The sequence below is a fragment of the Athene noctua genome, chromosome 5 (genome assembly GCF_965140245.1).
Source record: "Athene noctua chromosome 5, bAthNoc1.hap1.1, whole genome shotgun sequence".
NCBI lineage: Eukaryota > Metazoa > Chordata > Aves > Strigiformes > Strigidae > Athene > Athene noctua.
In genome coordinates this window covers 6,104,485-6,122,581 of record NC_134041.1, presented here as the reverse complement: position 1 = coordinate 6,122,581, position 18,097 = coordinate 6,104,485, and the positions used below count along the sequence as shown (strand labels likewise).

General features: G+C 39.1%; 1 protein-coding gene across 1 annotated transcript in view; it reads right to left on the bottom strand.

Annotated features, from left to right (window-relative positions):
- Positions 1-18,097, bottom strand: part of USP24 (ubiquitin specific peptidase 24) — a 63,710-nt gene that overhangs the window by 17,314 nt on the left and 28,299 nt on the right. The window contains exons 21-48 of the mRNA XM_074906127.1: positions 17,716-17,856; positions 17,516-17,569; positions 17,199-17,314; positions 16,469-16,535; positions 16,189-16,299; positions 15,694-15,792; positions 15,444-15,614; positions 14,715-14,800; positions 14,475-14,568; positions 14,053-14,208; positions 11,695-11,792; positions 10,840-10,935; positions 10,456-10,684; positions 9,357-9,516; positions 8,903-9,058; positions 8,258-8,328; positions 7,342-7,502; positions 6,446-6,507; positions 5,901-6,092; positions 4,620-4,737; positions 3,155-3,299; positions 2,581-2,700; positions 2,223-2,348; positions 1,912-2,010; positions 1,626-1,708; positions 1,255-1,396; positions 713-832; positions 114-334 (exon numbers count right to left, since the gene is read on the bottom strand). Coding sequence (XP_074762228.1) covers positions 114-334; positions 713-832; positions 1,255-1,396; positions 1,626-1,708; positions 1,912-2,010; positions 2,223-2,348; positions 2,581-2,700; positions 3,155-3,299; positions 4,620-4,737; positions 5,901-6,092; positions 6,446-6,507; positions 7,342-7,502; positions 8,258-8,328; positions 8,903-9,058; positions 9,357-9,516; positions 10,456-10,684; positions 10,840-10,935; positions 11,695-11,792; positions 14,053-14,208; positions 14,475-14,568; positions 14,715-14,800; positions 15,444-15,614; positions 15,694-15,792; positions 16,189-16,299; positions 16,469-16,535; positions 17,199-17,314; positions 17,516-17,569; positions 17,716-17,856 — 3,494 coding nt within the window. The remainder of the gene's footprint in view (positions 1-113; positions 335-712; positions 833-1,254; positions 1,397-1,625; positions 1,709-1,911; positions 2,011-2,222; positions 2,349-2,580; positions 2,701-3,154; positions 3,300-4,619; positions 4,738-5,900; positions 6,093-6,445; positions 6,508-7,341; positions 7,503-8,257; positions 8,329-8,902; positions 9,059-9,356; positions 9,517-10,455; positions 10,685-10,839; positions 10,936-11,694; positions 11,793-14,052; positions 14,209-14,474; positions 14,569-14,714; positions 14,801-15,443; positions 15,615-15,693; positions 15,793-16,188; positions 16,300-16,468; positions 16,536-17,198; positions 17,315-17,515; positions 17,570-17,715; positions 17,857-18,097) is intronic.

Below are 18,097 nucleotides of genomic sequence, written 5' to 3'. Positions count from 1 at the left end.
AGAAAGAGAAGAGTGCTTCCAATAGAGCTCTGAATGGCTCACTACACCTTCCCAAAACAAGTAGTCTTTAGACTGCTCTCAAGCTCCCCCCAGCAAATCTTCTTGGCTGTTACCTCCTGTCCTTTATAAAGGAATAGTAGTGCCCTGCATGTGCCTGGCCACTGTGAACAATCACACCAACAAGCTCATAGTTTTCTGTAGGGGCAACTTTCTTCCTTGGGGAGCTCCCGCCTCCTTGATCTGTGTTTCTACCGTTGTCCCCCACTTCTGAGGACGAGTCCTGGCGAGCCATCCCTGACACTGTGTAAGGTTCCATGTTCAGCATCCAGGGAAACTGTTTGAAGAGATATTTCAGATTAATCAAGAGATTATATGGTGTACATGCTTAGTATAATTTTATGAGAACTGTATTAACACTTCCCTCATGAGGAACACCCTTCAGCTTTTTTTCCGTATGACACAGAAGTTAAATGTCTTTATGGAGGTTTTTGCTCTTGCTTTCTGAAAGACCCTGAGAATGCTGCAGCAAGGAAAGCTCTAAGGAAAAAAAAAGCTTATTTTTTGTAGCGTGATCATGTTGTAAGCATACCATGTACTTAAAATCCCTGTATCAAAATGCGGGGAAAAGAAGAGAGAATGAAGGAAGAGTGAGAGTCCACTCCACGAAGCAGCCAGGGGATGAGGTGGGCCCCATACAGAAAAGTTTTCTTACCCTTATTTGTTCATCATATTTAATAGAACGTCCGCTCTCCCAGTCGAAGCCAAACCTCATCAGGTGAATCACCAACAGGCTAGGTAAGACCTTAATGCATGTGCGCTTCACTGTAGTTCTCTTGAAAAGAAAAAAAGAATATCACCTCTATCTATATACCTCAAGCATTCTGTAGTACAGTTCTACAGATGCACAATTACAGCCATCTCACACTGATGTGCAGTACAGCCAGGGAAGGCAGGATGACCATAAGATGACTATAACACATAAAGATAAGGTACTATTGCAGGTATGAAAGAGCCTGTGCAGGGGGCTGGTATGTTACAGAACGTTTTACCGTCCTGCCATTCCTCTAAAGGTTCAGGCTACAACACCAGTTACAGGGAACGAGGAATGCTATCTGCATGGATTTATGGGTTTAACCTCTTGATTAGGTCTTCAACAGTAAGTAGTATCTAAGCAAGACTTCTATGGCCATGCAATGCTTCAGAAAATATCAAGCTGCAGCTGAATCTTCTTTCACATACATTAAGAACCAATACCTTTTCTTTGCACTTTTCACAGTAGTACGCATTGCTTCCTTCCAGAACTTCTCCTCTAACAAACTGATCCAATGATATTTCCAGACTTTGACATGAAGTCACACCTAGGTTGAGCGCCATGAAAGCTTCCTCACGCTCATACCTGAATTCAAGGAGAAAAACAGTCAAAGCATTTACAGAGTTGAGCCTATCCAACTCGCATTAACAAGACACATGATTAGGAAAGAATACTGCATTTGTCCCATGGTTATCACCAGATGTGATGCTCACAAAGGCATTTGTGTCTACCTTCTTGTGCTGTTTTGACCTATGTATTTTAATAGTTATGGGAGCACATAACTTGGTAACTAATGCACTAAATTTAACATTACCTGTGAGGACAGTCCTTGCAGATCTTCTGATCAGAGAAGATTCCTTGAAAAGTATTCTTAAATATTTGGTCTCTTCCTATTTTCTGTTGAAGATGTAAAGTTAGACATCACTTGGATATATTGCAGAGTGAAAGACCAAGAAAGCAATAGGAATTTTCAACTTCTAAATATTATGTAGATTATAAAGTAAGATGAATGGTGCTCTGCCTTCTTTTCTGAAGAACAAAGGAGTAAATGAGAAAAGGTACCAAGGAGATGCATATAAACAAGGAAAGAAATCCCTTACCTTCAGGTACTCATCCATTTGATCTATAAGACTGGTGAAGAACTCATAAGCATCCTGTTGCTCTCTAACATAAAGTTCCTTGTTCCACATCTTGAAAATCTATATAAAGTATAAAAGTATATTAAAAGGTCATTGTTTCATATATATATCACTAAAGTTGGGGTTTTTTTAAAAGAAATTTCTTGGGTTTACATGTTTTGACTTTTTGAAGTAGAACTTTATCTCTAGAAGTTCTGCAATGAGAAAAGGTTGAATAAATGATTACTTGTTAAGTAGGAAAGCTATATATTCTAAACAAAAAGACAAAATACCTTCCAAAAGTTTTCAGGTACATAATACTGTAGCTTGCTTTCCATCAAATGACCAAAAAGAGATTGAACTTGATAGAACACATTGTCATCTGGATTGTCTGTATCATCATCAATGGAAAGCAAGGCCTGGAAGGAAACAAATAATCTTATTAAATTTGTTCTTGGCAAAATTATTCCTGGAAGTTGTCATGACACACAGCACAACAACTTATAATTTATATATTTTTGCACACACACGTACATGCAGGGTTTTATTTCTAGTTTAAATAACTCATTTACAAATGGTGCTAAGATGAACTTGCAGTTCAGGTGACAGTAATTCCAAAAAGAGGACTTCATTGGGTGTTGAACCAATTACCTCTGGGAGACCAGGCTGCATATAGAGTTGCTGGAAGACGGCATTCATGTAACAAGTAGCACCACCATTCTTCAGTCCCACAAATCCTGAAATGGAGCGACTATCCACTGGTGGAAGATACTAAGATGACAAACACATTTTTTGTCCCAGTAAGTTATAAGAAGTATGAGACTCCAACAACATATTTTAGCTTTTATAAGCACCTTTATATGAGCTGTTAAAAGCAATTTAATGGAAAACCAGGAATATAAAGTCTAAAAGATTGGAAGAGCACTATATTTGGTCATTTAGATATTTAACACTGCACAAAACTGTTAAAAATGGCCTAAAATGTATCTAAATAAAATTGGTGATATTTAGGAAATACTTCCTTTCTTATTCAGATAATAAGTGACACAGAGTCCCTGGAGTATTTGCTTCTGAGGAAGATCAAATGGGTATGGCATTTATTGTTATCTGCTTTTTGTCATTTTAAATTGAAGACCATGGAAATTTCATGAATGGAGCAGTTAAACAGATCACACACAGTACTCCAAACCATGCCAATACAAATCAAAAAAGGCTTCTTGCTTACATCAAACTCCTTGGTAAGTGCAGGGTCACACTGGTGATGCATAGAAAGCAGCTCTTTTGTAATAAGCTGGAGATTGGAAGGTGAGCTATCAGCCAGCATTACTAACACTTCATAAGCAGCTAATCGGCTATCTGCTGTACTGCACCTAAAAAGAAAACCACATTTGAGATCTATTTTGTAGATGACTCAATTATTTCTGATTCCAGAAAGCCATATTACTCAGAACAAGTGACAATTAATGTTCAAAAGGAATACTTTAAATGATAAAACACTCCTCAGAGACTTCAGAGTGCTATTTTTTCTTTCTTGGGGAAGAGGAATAGGGAAGAATTGAATCAGAAGAGCAGCACTAGGAACACTCCTTTAAATAAGCCTTCCTCATTGACATGGAGACACCTGTTTTTAACATTCAGTAGCAAGGAAAAGTAGGTGCCCTAAAAGAGACACTGAACTGGTTGTAGATCTGAGGACAGACAAACACTCTCTGTCACTGTAATAACACTGATGGAGACATAATGACTTATTTACAGGGAGACAAGCTTTGCAAGAGCTAGACCAGATAACTTACTTGCTACAAGAGATGACCTTAGACCTAAGCTGTGCTAGACCAGTACAAACCACTTCTACTTAGCACCTTCCAGCAGATCAAACACACTAGTGCCTTCTTTCAAAGGCCAAAGAAAAGGCTTTATTTACTTTAAGCAAACAAAAGAGCATGCTTGAGATGAACTGCAACGGAGCAAAGCACTAAGGTGTAGCAAGTCTCATTCAGTTCGAGGGTTGCTAAATGCTCCACTGGAGCCTCTTTTAGGGTTTGTGGAAAGGCAGTGTGGATACCTGATCCAATCCTAACATCAACCAGTCAGTGTAACGTAGGCAATCCAGCTGCAGCAGCACAAAACTCCACACAGCTAATTTACCCACTCCTTCAGATACTGTATGGTGGTAACAGAAGACAGGTGTGACAGGAAAGAGAAAGCCCACTCTTTTTTCCCCATTTGATATATTCTGGGCTATTATCAACTATCTCAGGTGCAAGGAGACTTGCTCAGCATTAGCTTTGTAGAAAATGTAGTTCTTTTGAAGGGAGAAAGAAAATAGTGGAATTTTTGAGATTCTCATTTACAATGGGCTTGTAAAGTTAATTTCCTGCTCATGCTCCAATTTAGCCAACTTCCCAAGCGATGATGAGCTAAAGGAGTACTCTTTGGGCTCCTAAAATCAGCATTCAGTTGCATTTGCAGTTCATCATCGATCTAACAAAGCACAGGCTTTGGAAGTAGAGAAAAGCAAAGATTTTGGGTCACACAAAAATGCTGTTCAGTCACTTATGTAGGAAATGTAGAGAACTGGAGGAATGTTCCAACAATGGTATTAAATCTTAGTATCTACAGCTCCAGTGTGACATTTGCATTCATGAGATCTAGGATAAAACCCAACATAAACAAAAAACCCCCATTTTTACTTTGGATGAAAGTCTTGTTGGCTGATTGCAGCACTGCCTGCTGGAGAGTGGCTATTCAGAATAATCCTGGATGCTCGGAAGAGGAAATCATCCAACAATGGCTTAATCAAAGATGAACCTGTTAACACAGTAATCCACATCTATCATTAAATACTTACGTTATCACTGCAAATGTCAAAAGGTGTTCCATAACAGCAATATCACTTAATAGCACCATATCAACAAAAAACACATTGAAGTGCTAAGGCTTGGACAATAGGCCCAAGCCAGAGTTGACCTATAGGTGAATCCTATATATTTTATAAGTGATAACCATTGTGCTAATGGGTATTTTACTGAGTTATTACAAACCACCTATTCTGATGGAAAAGGTGGAAGCATGGAAGCCTGAGCAACAGGCCCTGAATCGAAACTGCTAACTCAGTATGTAATCGTTAGTGAAATATGTATGGAAGATGTAGCTACCTTGAATGTGTATTTATCTTTCTTTATGTGTGGATAAAATAACAGGGTCGTGGAGACCGCAGTCTGGCGCTGTGACCTGATGTGAGACCTTGCGCATAATCCAATCAGATAAGCACCGAAACTCCCTGAGCTTCTCCCTTGAGCCCTGGCCAGGCTCTGGGGGAAAATAATGTGAGATTGAAACCAGGTATTTCTGCCTAAAACAAAGCTGCCAGCTCTTCTGGCTTGCTGATTTTTGGGTATACAAGGCTGGACCCGCTCACAGCGACTTTGGCAGCCTCACCTACGGGTAGAGGCACCGCGTAGGATTTCCCACTTGCTGGGACAGGCTCTGCAAACCCTCGCTGTAACCGGGGCTGCCCAGCCACTGCGGGTCTGGATGATGGCAAAGTGTGCAAGTGGTGATGTATCTTTCTTAATCACTATTCTCTTTCTCAGGTAGTAAAGATTTGATGCATTACATGGTATTTTCCTATTTGTTTAAGCGTGCTGTTGTGTCTTTTCTTACTGTATGGTATGTTTTCTATATTATTCTGTTACATTATTTAGTTATTTTAAGTAAAATACGCCTGCTCTTTTCACTCTGGTGTCTGAGTTTAATTGGTATCCCTGCTCAGCAAAACACACATCCAAATATTTTATCAAATGTCAACGGCACCACAGAAGTACTGCCAAAATTACTCCTTATGGCTCTGTATCACTTCTACCGACATATTATAATGTTTTCACAAGTACTGTCTACTGATCACGTCATCTGTTAGTGCTAAGCAGAATTCACCCTAGTCTAGTCACTTTAGAGTAAAAAGGAATACTTACCAACCATTTCTTTCTCTGCTCCACAGAGTGAAAGGAGAGTCTTGATGAGCCTCAAGTGTCCTGCTAACAAGATGTTATCAGCTTCACTGGTCTCGCACTCAGCTGTGCGGTTGGGTTCAAAATTGTCTAGCCAGGTGATCTCATCTTCTAACATGGCAGCTGGGCTTATCTTTAGCTGTTCCATTTCTGATGCTGCAAGAGAAAAAGAAAACCCCCCAAAATTAACAGCTCTATAAATGTAGAATATAAATACACAGAATTTCAAACAGTTTGGTAATGGTCTAGTTTCCCCCACAGTGTGTAAAAAGTACACTTTCCACAAAGAAACTGGGTTCACTTTCCAGGAGTGAGCTGCCTTGCTGTCACTGAATGCCAAGAACAGGTTAGGCCAGGCATTAACACAGGACAGCCAGCACACTGGCAGGTCCCATGGAGTTCATGGTGTAGTAACCCCTCTGTGAAGGCAATTCTACATCTTTTCTACAGAAGGAAGACATGCTTAGAAGCTGCAATCAGAATGACACGTGTGCCTGTACAATACTTACATGTGAGGTCATCCAATAACTGACATCTCAGGTCAAAATATTCTGTACACTGGGACAAAAGTCTGAAACAGGTACAAATACAAGAAAGCTTTAATTTAAAACCAGAAACCTTTTCTAAACAGTTGCCTTTCAGGCCTGTGTGCTCTGTCCATCTAATCCAGAATAGCGTAGGTACTTCCACATACACATGCTGCACTTTAAAACAAATTCCTTCCCAACAGCTACTTCTGAAGGAGTAAAACTTAATCCTGCTCTCTTCCTTCACCTCGTAACAATTTTAATTATCAGCCAACAATAAAACAACATGTTTTAATTTTTCAGTTACACCTCTACTCAGATTTCTCTAAATTGCTGTTTAAAGTTACTGTTAAATTCAACAACCTTTGGCCAGTCAGATACACGTTAACAGGTCTGACACCTACAGTCTTTAGAGGTGCAATGGGTAACAGAACCAACAAAAAATCAGGTGAAGTCATGGGCCCAGACATCACTGCCTTTGGGATTGGTTTCCAATACAGATTCGTACAGCACTGTCAAATAAATTCAGTGTTACTGTCAAACATTCCATTGCCTCTCTGCCTCATGCAGGATTCCAGCCAGGTTCTGACTGCCATGACCACGACCTAGACAGAGCGGGCCTATCCAGCAATTACCACCTCCTGAACGGAAAGTCAAATAAGATGAACTATAAAAGTTCACAGAACACGCTGTACCTTGAGAATTCAGTTTTATTTCCCTTCAACCTACACAATTCCAAAGCTATCTGGGGCAAGACAGGTATGCCTCCTTTCGACAGACCTCTGAACTCCTAATCCCTTGTGCTTCAGAGCTTCCACAGCACTACTCACTTAAAAATGTGATAATTTGCTTCCTCAATAAACACACATCTGCCTTACCTCTGGTTGATTCCTCTCATGATGCTGGTTGGTGACCAAAGAGGCAGCTGGGCACCAAGAACAACACTCAGGAGAAACTGGTTTGGCTTCTGTACATCTGGGTGAGCTGATGTGTCAGTCTGGCTAAGGGTGTACAACTGGTCACAGGCAACACGACGAATCTGAAACAGTGTCATTGTCAAACACTAGCAGTTGTTCAAAAGTTGCAAAAAATGCCCTTCTGTCTTGTTAGAAAACTAACAGAAAAAACAGACATTGAAAAGCTTGTGTAAACCAGACTGAGCTCTGCATCTGCCAGCCAGGGTTTCTCTATTTATAGGGATTTAGCAATCCACTTTCATCCTTGAGCTAAAAGCTCTGATGCTTTATTAAACACGGATTATAAATTCAGATGAGGAAAAGATGCAATGACTTCATGCAAAATATATGAGATGCAATGAAATGAAGTAAGCGTGACTTGAAAAATCTCTACATTTTAGAGTATCCAGAATAATCTTAAATCAGAAAGAATGAATTTTAGGGGTGTTCTGACATTTGGAAGAATTTTTCAGAAGTTCAGAAGAGTCCATTAAATCTTACCCAAATCTTCTGAGATGACAGTTACTTGGACCTTTCCCTAAAGTACTAGTTTTACCTAATTTGTCTCACTAAAATGAGAGTATTTTCTTTAGACTAGCCACAGCACAGTCCTGTGCACCTCATGGATTAAACAAGTCTAAGGAATGTAACACTTCAGCGTTTTCTATTAACACATCACTAGATACTGGAATTACTAACAATTATACAAAGGTTATTCAAATACAAAAAGTGTGGGAATATTTGTAATGAACAATTTTGTCTTCAGACCATATTATGGTCAAAGTGTACACATTTCATAAGTATAACGTTTAAGAAGTTTTCAGAGAAAGATCCTCACCTCAGCACTTGGTGATCCAAGCAGTATGTCAATAATGAAATCAGCAACACAAGGCAAATTGTAAAAAGATCCTAGAACAGAAGAGTACCAGGCTATCTTTTTTAAAATAATAGTTTAAAATAAGTCAGTCACAGTCTTGCATTAAAACATCATAGGACCTAGAGGACATCCCCCATCAACACTGAAAAGCAGTAATGGCTATTTGTGTATTTCCCCACCTCCTGTCCTCATCAGAGACTGGCACCATGTTATAACAGCATTTTCCTTCACCTGCTCCCACCACCACCGTTTACACTTCCTGTACACAAAGGTTCAAGTACTAAACACTAGCTATGCAAACAGCAGCACTTAGAGAATTACATACTTCAAAGCCAGTACAAATATTTATACACTGGCAGTAAATCAGCGTTTCCAAAACATTTCGCTAAGGCACAGCACTACATGCCTTGTTTCATGCCACCTGTTCTTCAGCCCCGGAAAAAAACCTCTGTATTTTTCAACAAAATTTTGTGGGTTTAATTTGAACTGTATTGGCTTACAAAGCTACAAGTTTCTTGCAAGTTTTTTGGTACTTGTTTGTCTCCAAAAGCCTTCTGCCACCTTACTCATATTCCAAAGAGTGAGTAATCCAGTTCTATTTCATACCTAGTTGCTGACTGCGTAGCTGAAGGCAGGTTACTAAGAGAGACAAGGCTTCTCCAGCAATCAGAGCATCTTTGGTGGATACGGACTGCTGTCTCACACAGATACCAGCGTGCAGTGCAGTTGGCTCTCCTTCGCTTCCTGAACTGCAATTACTTCCTGCATTAAGAAATCAAAAAGTGCTGTAATCCATTACATTTTTCAGATGTTTTCAGCTTCTGGTCAGTTCTCTGCAATTTGAAGGATTTCTCCAAATACCACATCTCCAAATGTCCCATGAATACACAGCACTTTGCTCAGATTTGTGTAATTCAATCATGTAATATCCTGAGTTGGAAGGGACTTGAGAGGATCATTGAGTCCAACTCCAATGAATTCAGCTTCAAGCTTCCAAAGCATTTAATTAAGAATAAACTAAATGCTTTCTTTGGATTGGTTTAGAGAACAGTTAACCCACCTGAGCTGCTAAGTCTGTTTCGAATCCCAGCAGGAAATAGAGAGTTGCTCTCTTTTATTGGCTGACTACTTCCCACAAGGTCCAGTCGTCCTGCAGCAGCAGCCCAAGAGAGTCGCATGAAGCAAGCCACTGTAGAAGTGAAATCACTCACCTCCATAGTCTGAAGCAACAAGAAACAGCAGTTACTTCTGCAATATTCAACACCCTTTGTTAATCATAGGGATAAGAGGAATGCATCTTCTGGATCATGTCAAATTGAAATTTGGATTTGTTTTCCTCTCTCTTCTCTAAACAGGCTCAAGGATACAAGTCTTTTTGTTTCCAAGGAGAAATAATATTGCTCCCTTAATAGGAAGTAGTGAATTTTCAAGCTCTCCACTTGGGTAGATACCCTTTTCACATATCTGGAGTTGGGCATGCTGATTTAAATCGTATCGATCCGTTTGGGAAGCACTGCCCAAGAACCTAACACAGCACACTCGTTACATTAACCGTGAAGTTTCTTTCAACTGGACTCAACTTTCAAACAGGTTGAGGTCTTGTCAGATTAGAATGTTTTAGTAAATAGTCAGTCTCAGATTAATTACACCAACATGTTTATAAAGGCGAAACGAGCATTTTAAAGGTACTGAAAATAAAAATTTCCTCTTCCCCAGGGTACCATCAAGTAAATTTAATTTTTAATGAGCTATTTTAAACAAAAATCTTGCCCAAAATTTCTAATTCAAAGAAACCTGGACTATAAGCCACAAGTTCAAGCAGGAACTTTCTCGTTTCTACTCACATAGGATTAACAAGAATAAAATCTTAAGTGTTAAACATGACTGAAAAATCACAAGTAAGATTTCTGTGTAGATCTATTTCTGAAAAGCACTTTTGGGGTACTGCTTCCTTTCGGCAGTACAAAATTTCTGAGACTATGCTAAAATTCAGATCAAGATCAGGAAGATTGATGGTCAGGATTTTCAGAGGCTTTTAAATGAAGCCTGGGCAAGAACCTGTATAAAAGGAAGACTTTTGATTAGAAACCCAGGAGTTATACAGCTGTCACTGGAGATGACACCGCTACATCACCATAAACGATCAAACACTTCCTTACTTGTATGGCAACTCTTGCTGCTGGTATGATTTCTTCTACCCTAATGGAGGATCTATCAGACACAGAGAGCTGTCGGTAGGATGACTTCTCAGGTGTTCCACAAATGGACATCTGCCTACTTGCTTGTCGGCTGACATTACGGAAGGGGCGTGAGGACAATGCTTCTACCCCATCTTTAATGAAATCCTCATCCAGTAAGGTAGGCATTGTCTGGCCAACAAGCAAGAACCTACATTCACAGAGCAAAAACGTCAGGCTTATTTCTGAATGTTCACAGCAAGTGAATGAAACAGAACTCAAAGTGCTAATTAATCTTAAATATTAAACGCCACACTCTAAAAGCCAAGAAAGTAGCACTTTTCCTAATGAAAGGCAATTACATACCTTGCAAGTTGCAGGCAGATGGAATAGACTCCCTGTCTTGTTTCATAGTCTACTTCTGATGGGATGGAATCTCTCTGCATCACATTCACCACCAAGCTTAAATACAAATCAATAAGACTCTGCTTGAAAATGTTTTACATTAGGAGAGAGCTGCAATTAATTTATCTCTGTCCTTCCCTGCTATTCAGTCAGCTGAGTGCCAATTAGAACTGCCAAACTGGCGCCTTTGGAAACTAACATCCCCATTTTTCTCTCCTACATTTACAGATGGAAGCTTTCTGCTCCTGCTGGAAAATGCTTCAGGATCTATGGGGTGGGGGGTGGATAGCATTACTAAGAGCAACATATACTTGATCAATCTGACACAAGCACAAGCAGTATTGCCAGGTCTTCCAAACCACTCACGTTATGCTCAACCCCCATCTGAGGGGGTCTGAATTTTGGAGACTTTATAATTTAATTTGGTTCCCACTGCACGGTCTATGCTTTGAGTGCTTAAAATGTCCACTAGTGTCTATGCAGGACAGTGTAAAGTATACAGTTGGAAATTTGAACTGAAACACTTAAATGGTAACTACCCAAAGATCAACTACCTTCAGAAAAGCTACACTTCACAAGCTGATATGTGCCTAACTTTATCTTGGGGTTTAACAACATGTACTCTGTTACATTACTATGTAGCGACAGTAGCTTTTCAGACACTAGATAATGAAATAACAGCTTTGGGTGTTTTTTTTTCCTCTGAAAAAGAAGCTGACAGGTGTACTAGTTTGCTACAGTATGGAAATCAGAAACCATGAAGGACTGCTAACTAAATGAAGTGTTATAAATTGAATCAAGATTTTGAAATCTAACCTCAAACCTCCTGCTCGGAGAAAGTTTTCACAGAAAGACTTGGCACAGTTTCTTGCCATTTCATCATCTGCAGTTGGCATCAGCTTGGAGCTAAGTACCTAAAATAAATTAATAAATAAGCATGCATACACCTCCCTTAGTATTTGTTATCTGCTGAAGCTTAAAAGTAGAACAGAAAAAAAATCTGCTACAAATGAAGCAATTAACAATGTACTTATGCAAAGCTGTAGTCAGTAAAATCATATTAATGATATTCAGGACAACTATGGCTATTACAGATATTCATTCTGTATCAAAGGGCATTTTTTTCTCATTGCAGTTTACTTGTTAAGGGAAAGGACAAAGTACATAGTCTATCACACGAAATGTTGTCTTCAGGCTCAGCTGGTGCTCCTTAAGAGCCTAAATTCCTTTCCTTTCTAGATTTGCAGTTAACAGTATCCCATAAAACACAATACAGATGGCTCACTGCCTTCTGAAACATAACCCCATTGCTGCTATTGTTTTCTTTTTATTAAAGACGGTCCAGGTAATTCTACAGGCCTTATGAACATCACCACTGTACCATCCCTCCTGTTTTATGTCAGCACTAAACTTCAGAATGCAATTACAGTCAGAAACACAGCCATAAGGAAGTCCGCGGTCTCTGTAAGTCAGATCTCATGTACATTTATAATCCATTACACTTGATTCTACTTAAAGAAAAAACAAAACACCACCCAAACAAATAAGAAAACCGCAGCCCCTCCCAAAACCCCAGAAAACCCCCAGAAGTTATTTACTTCCTCAAAAAGTCTCTTTGGCACGTACAGCCAACAATGCTGCATGTGTGAAAACAAAATACATCTTTTCCAGGTTCACAGGTCAGAAGAATGGTTTACAGAGTTGCAGGCATGAAATCTTATCACAGCACTGCATGACGTAACCCTGAACATCTGCAACACTTAATTTTCATCTCTTCCATATGCTCTGCACATTTTTTTTAGAAAGCAGTTCAGACTGGTTTGCATATTTTCAACAGATCACCAGTTGAGGGGAGAAAAAAGCACCTCATCCTTTTCCTGACAGGAATCATCTTCCAATTGGCTTGACTGGACTTGAGCAACAAGTCCACTCATATAATCCACCCATCTAATTCAATTTACTACTTCTCATCCCTTGTCAGAAAAGCAAGCAATTTATTACTTGCTTTTATTATTTTTTCTGGTATAGAAGCAGCATATAACTGTCTCATCATACCACAGTAGAACTTGCCAGTTCAAGAAGATACCCTTGCTCTGATACACTAAGCCATTTGTTTTCAGTTGCAGTACTTGTCAACATATTTCAAAGACCTCATCAAATATTTCGTTCCAGCTGCACAGAAAAGGGAGGAATCCTAATGCCCCAGCATGATGACAGTGTAGGAAGACAAAGAGCTAACATTAGACTACAGAAACCCAAAGGAAAACAACTACAAGAAAATTCCTACAGTAATCCTGGCACACACAGGGAATCAAAGAATGACTCTGTCCACTGTTTTTGAAACTGCTGGCAACTGGTCCTCCAACTTCAAGTTGTTCAAACCATATTTGTACTGGGTCCTTATAAACAGTGGGACCTCTGAGTAGAAACTGTTCTGCTTCCCAGAGCATGCAGATTAGTGTCCTAACAATGACACCAGCTGAACTCTCTTATATTCTTTAAAATCCATGCACTGAACACTTGGAAAGAACCTTTTTACAGGGTCCAATCCAGTGTTTTGGCTAAAGAACTTAGGAGAATACTGAGGGGTAAGAATTTCACTTTACATGCACAGCTAAAACAGGCCAGAAGTTTCTGAGTAAAAGCCCTGCACATTTAGATAGAGAAAATTCTTCACAGTTGAATGGTTCTCAAAAATACTCCTCCTTAGCCTCTACAGACAGATTATGGTAGACTTCTGTAGAAGGGAAGTTAGCATTCTTTTTCTTTCAAATTGCATCAAGCAAAACCAATCAAACTCAACAGCTCCCATTAGTTTTTAAAAGAGCTCATCTTTTTCTTTTAATATATATACACTAAAAACCACATTCAAGCAGGAATTTTACCCAAACAGCAAGGACTCTGATGTTTCTTTGCTTGTCTCCACTTACTTCAGAATATTTCTTCCACCTTACAGATCACAAAAAGAGGGGCCTGGCTTCTCAATAAAGTCTCTAAAGGAGAACTTTTTATGTCTTTTGCTCTGTGTAGAATTTATCACATACATAAAAGCAGACTATGACATTTGCATTCTGCATAATGACTGTGTCATGGTGGACTCCTACCCAGGAAACTGAGAACTACTTAAGCAGTGCTCAGAAACACAAGTAGAAAGAAGTACATTTGTTTTCTTACCTCTAAATTGTAGAGCACTCTGAAGGTTGACATGCCTGGAGCAAAAGATCTGAAAAGACTTTCTAGTATTGAACTAGCGCTGGGCTGATGTTGGTGTTTTGAAGACAAGGATGGTGATTTTGAAGACTGAGAAGTTGATTCTGATAGCAGTGTTTTCTAGGAGCAAAAAGCCACAGAAATGTTTTGAGACTACCCCATTTTGTTGTAATTGGTAATACATTCCCTATAATCCCTGTAATAACCCTCCCACCTCCAGCTGCTTGGAAATAAGTCAATAATCCAATCAAAATCGAAAATGAGCATTATTTTGCAGTAGAGTTTCAAACCCTTCACAGATTATAACCTGACACAGAATTTAAGAAGCCTCATAGTAAAATCCTTTTTGTTAAGATTACCAAGATTAGTCATTGTTTAATCCATACCTTCCTTCCTAGGGAATCAAGCTGATCAAGAGCCTCCTGAATAGCCGGGTCAGTGGGAATCAAGAGCAGAAGTTTCCTCACTCGCAGTGTTATCCTGAAAGTTATCAAAGTTACTTGCACAAAATAGGGCTCAGCCACACTGTGGCCTGGTTGATGCCTACATACTGTGAAATAAGGAGCTATTCAAACTTCACAGCGTGAGCATTTCCTCAATACTTAATAACCATTTAGTTTGCTTACCTTGGCTCCTCTAGATTGGCAAGCTGGTAAAGCATATCAAACACATTACACACGAGAGCCATAACTACTCCAGGGAGGGATTTCTCCTGAGAATTAAGCAGAAATACAAAGGTTGGTTCCTCTGCTCTCTGTTGCAAGTGATTTAAGAGATCTCTTCGCTGAAGCAACTGACCCAGATGCCAACCTGGCATCTTGAAATCTCAGCTACTTTCTAGACTGAGACAACATTTCAATTTTTGTATTACGCATTTTCTGTTTAACAATCAATGTTTTGAGGTCGATTGTTAGGGTGGACACGCAAAGCAGAACAGGAGTGGTCTGAACACACTAGTTGTGATGCTTCTTAGTTTATTTTCATACCGCAGCTTTATTAATAGTGGAAAACTGGAAATCCCTCCCCCTGACAAATATACAATCTCAAAATTAAATCATATGGGTCTTGTTTCTTTAAAAGACCCTGCAGAAATTAATAAACACCAAGCAGACTACACTAGGTGACAGAATACAGATTAGAAAGACAAATTTGCATGCAAAAGGGAATTGTGCATTTAAATGCTTTGTTTCAACTGCAGTTGAAAAGCAACCCCAGACTACTAAAGACTGAATACTTAAGCTGATATGAACAGTTTGTCTCATCTTACTGCACCTCTTCCAACCCAGCTGTGTCTCCCCCAACTACCCCTCCTCCAGGAAAAATCTGAGGGACGGTTTCAGGCTATTACACTGTACCTGTTCCATTGCATAGGATGAACTAAATACACTGCTGCTGTTGCTGGAACTGGTTGAGGAATCTGCAGAGCTCCCTGATGGAGTCCCACTTCCTGATGTTTTTACTGTAAGGACTTGTTCATCAGAGAAGCCCAGCTGGTGGAGTAGCTTCTGATCTTTGTTTACAGTTAGCTGCAAGAAAATATTTATCATTTAGTTCCGAAAAAGAGACTCTTTCATAAAGAATGAGAATTCTTTGTAGTTAACATACCAGGCTGTCATTGGCGAATATCTGTATATTATCCACAGGTGAATTCAACATCTTTGCTATCTTCCACCTGACGCTCCCTACGGTTTCATTGCTATGAGCCTGTAAAATTAAATGACACTGGTTCAGTAAGTCTGCTCAAGCAGTAAATTCCAGGAGAAAAAAAAAGAAAAATCTTCCATTAGAGTCTCCTCTGTGTAGGGTGGTAAAGGTATTGTCCACAAAAGGTGGACAGAATAGGACAGCAGTAGAAATGCTCCATCACTGACAGTAAGCAAACAACTTTTTCCTACTCCAGAATGATCACCAAAATACATTTAGTCTACAAACAATTCCATTACAGTAGCCTTATAGACACTTGCAACATTTTCAAATAAGAGTTTTCAAGTTGACTGGTGTCCTTAAAACCAGCTTACTCTGTTCAGTCCAGGCATCAACAAACCCATGAGTAGTCACATGATCAACACCACATGACACACACAACCTGTGCACACATACCTCTATGGTGAAGGTATCTTTGGTAGACTCATACGTAACATTAAGTGTTAAAAGATGTCCATGGAAAGAGGCACCATGAGGTAGAATAGTTCGGGGAACAGAGTAAAGGTCCTACAGGAAGAAAAGGATGAGTAAATACCACCCTTGAAAGCATAGACATTTCTATAACGGTATGTAACAAAGTTACTAGAGTTGCATAAGTTTCAATAACTTATACTATTTTTAGTAAGATTGGAAGTTGTGTTCTTAGCCTTGCTTAGTAAGAAATTATATATCTTACCTCTATTGTTATCACATAACGCTCTGCCAACAGCAGCAGTCTCTCGATTATTACAAGCTTAGTTGACCTAAACATTGAAAACAAGAGTAACTCGTCTCAGAGATTAATTTTCAATGGGTAACTACCACGAATTAGCTGTTTTGAAATATAACTTCTTAAACTTGGAGTCAATTCAGTTGAAATTAACCAGGAAAACAGGCCAAGAATCTCGTGTTATGCTGCTTGAGATGTAGCCAGCTTCAGAAGAAGCTTCATATTGCTAAAGGTCCCACCCTGTCCTCATACGTTTATTTACACATATTTAGATATGTGTAAATTAAGCTAGAGAATGAAAAAACATCCTTTTCTCTCCCAGTTAAAAAAAACCCCCAAACCCAAACCCTGTTGCCCCAGAAATATTACATGACTAATAGGCTGGTAATAGCCTGGGGGGTTTTTTGTGTTGTTTTTGCTTTTGTTTTTGTTTTCCTGGTTGGGTGGTTTTTGGGGGGTTAGAGGGGAGAGTTTTGGGGCTTTTTGTCTGGTTAGGTTTTTGTTGTTTTTTTTTTTAAAAACCACAGGTCTTTCAAAGTCTCTTTGCAACTCAAATTGCATTGTAATTGGAAAATTCAATTGAGAAACCACCAGAATATGTAACTACCAATACTGAGAATTTTAATTAGCACTCAAAATCATGTAGGAAGCAGCTGGGAGCAAATGTCTACAGTCATATTTTTCAAGGCAGACCTACCTGTAAGGAGACTGAACTGATGTTGCTACTGTAGGCATAGCAGTTGCTGTAAGCATTTTTGTGGCTCTTGTAACAGCATGTGTTAAAGTTGGACCACCTAGTGCAGAGCTGGCTGCCTACAATACAAAGCAGGGTGTTAAGTGCTGGTTTACATGGACAATTAGTATGTCCTGGAAAGCTAAGACGACAAGAAATACTTGTGAAAATATATCTTTTTCTTTAAATAGAATTACTGTAGTCAATTATTCTAATTCTAAGATACTGAAAGAAACTGAAAAAGGATGTAGGTACAAGAACAACTGAGATTTGTCCGTTACCTCTAACCGTGTGTAGCAATCAGCAATGAACTTCTTATGCAGTGACACTGAATCCTAAAGGTAAAATGTACAATGAGTTAGAACTTAAACAAAAATCACGGGAATTGCTACAAACTGAAAGAACCCAACAAATGACACATTTCAACATGCAGTATCAAGACTGAGTTTCAAAGCCCTTTCATCTACAAATATATTCTTACCTTTTTCAATCTAGGAGTTAAATTAATATAGCTGTAATTTATTATCAATTGAATAGCTTCATTAGCAATTTCTTCATCAGGTGACTCCATTGCAATCTTCCAAATGAAATCCATTCCTATTAATTCCAGTTTTTCTACACTCTGCTCAAGAAAGAACAACAGTAAAAGAAGACTGGATTTCTTACATGATGGTAAGTTGAACCACAGGCACAAAACAGTCTTCCATCTGCTGGAAAAGACTCTTTTGACTGAATCTTAAAAATTTTCTTTTCCAAGACGCTGCCAAGCTTTGGCATAGTGCAAAGTGAAATCAATAGCTGCGGATTTGCATATTTATACTAGAACAAAATAATTTGTTTACAGGTGGATAAACAAGTTCCAA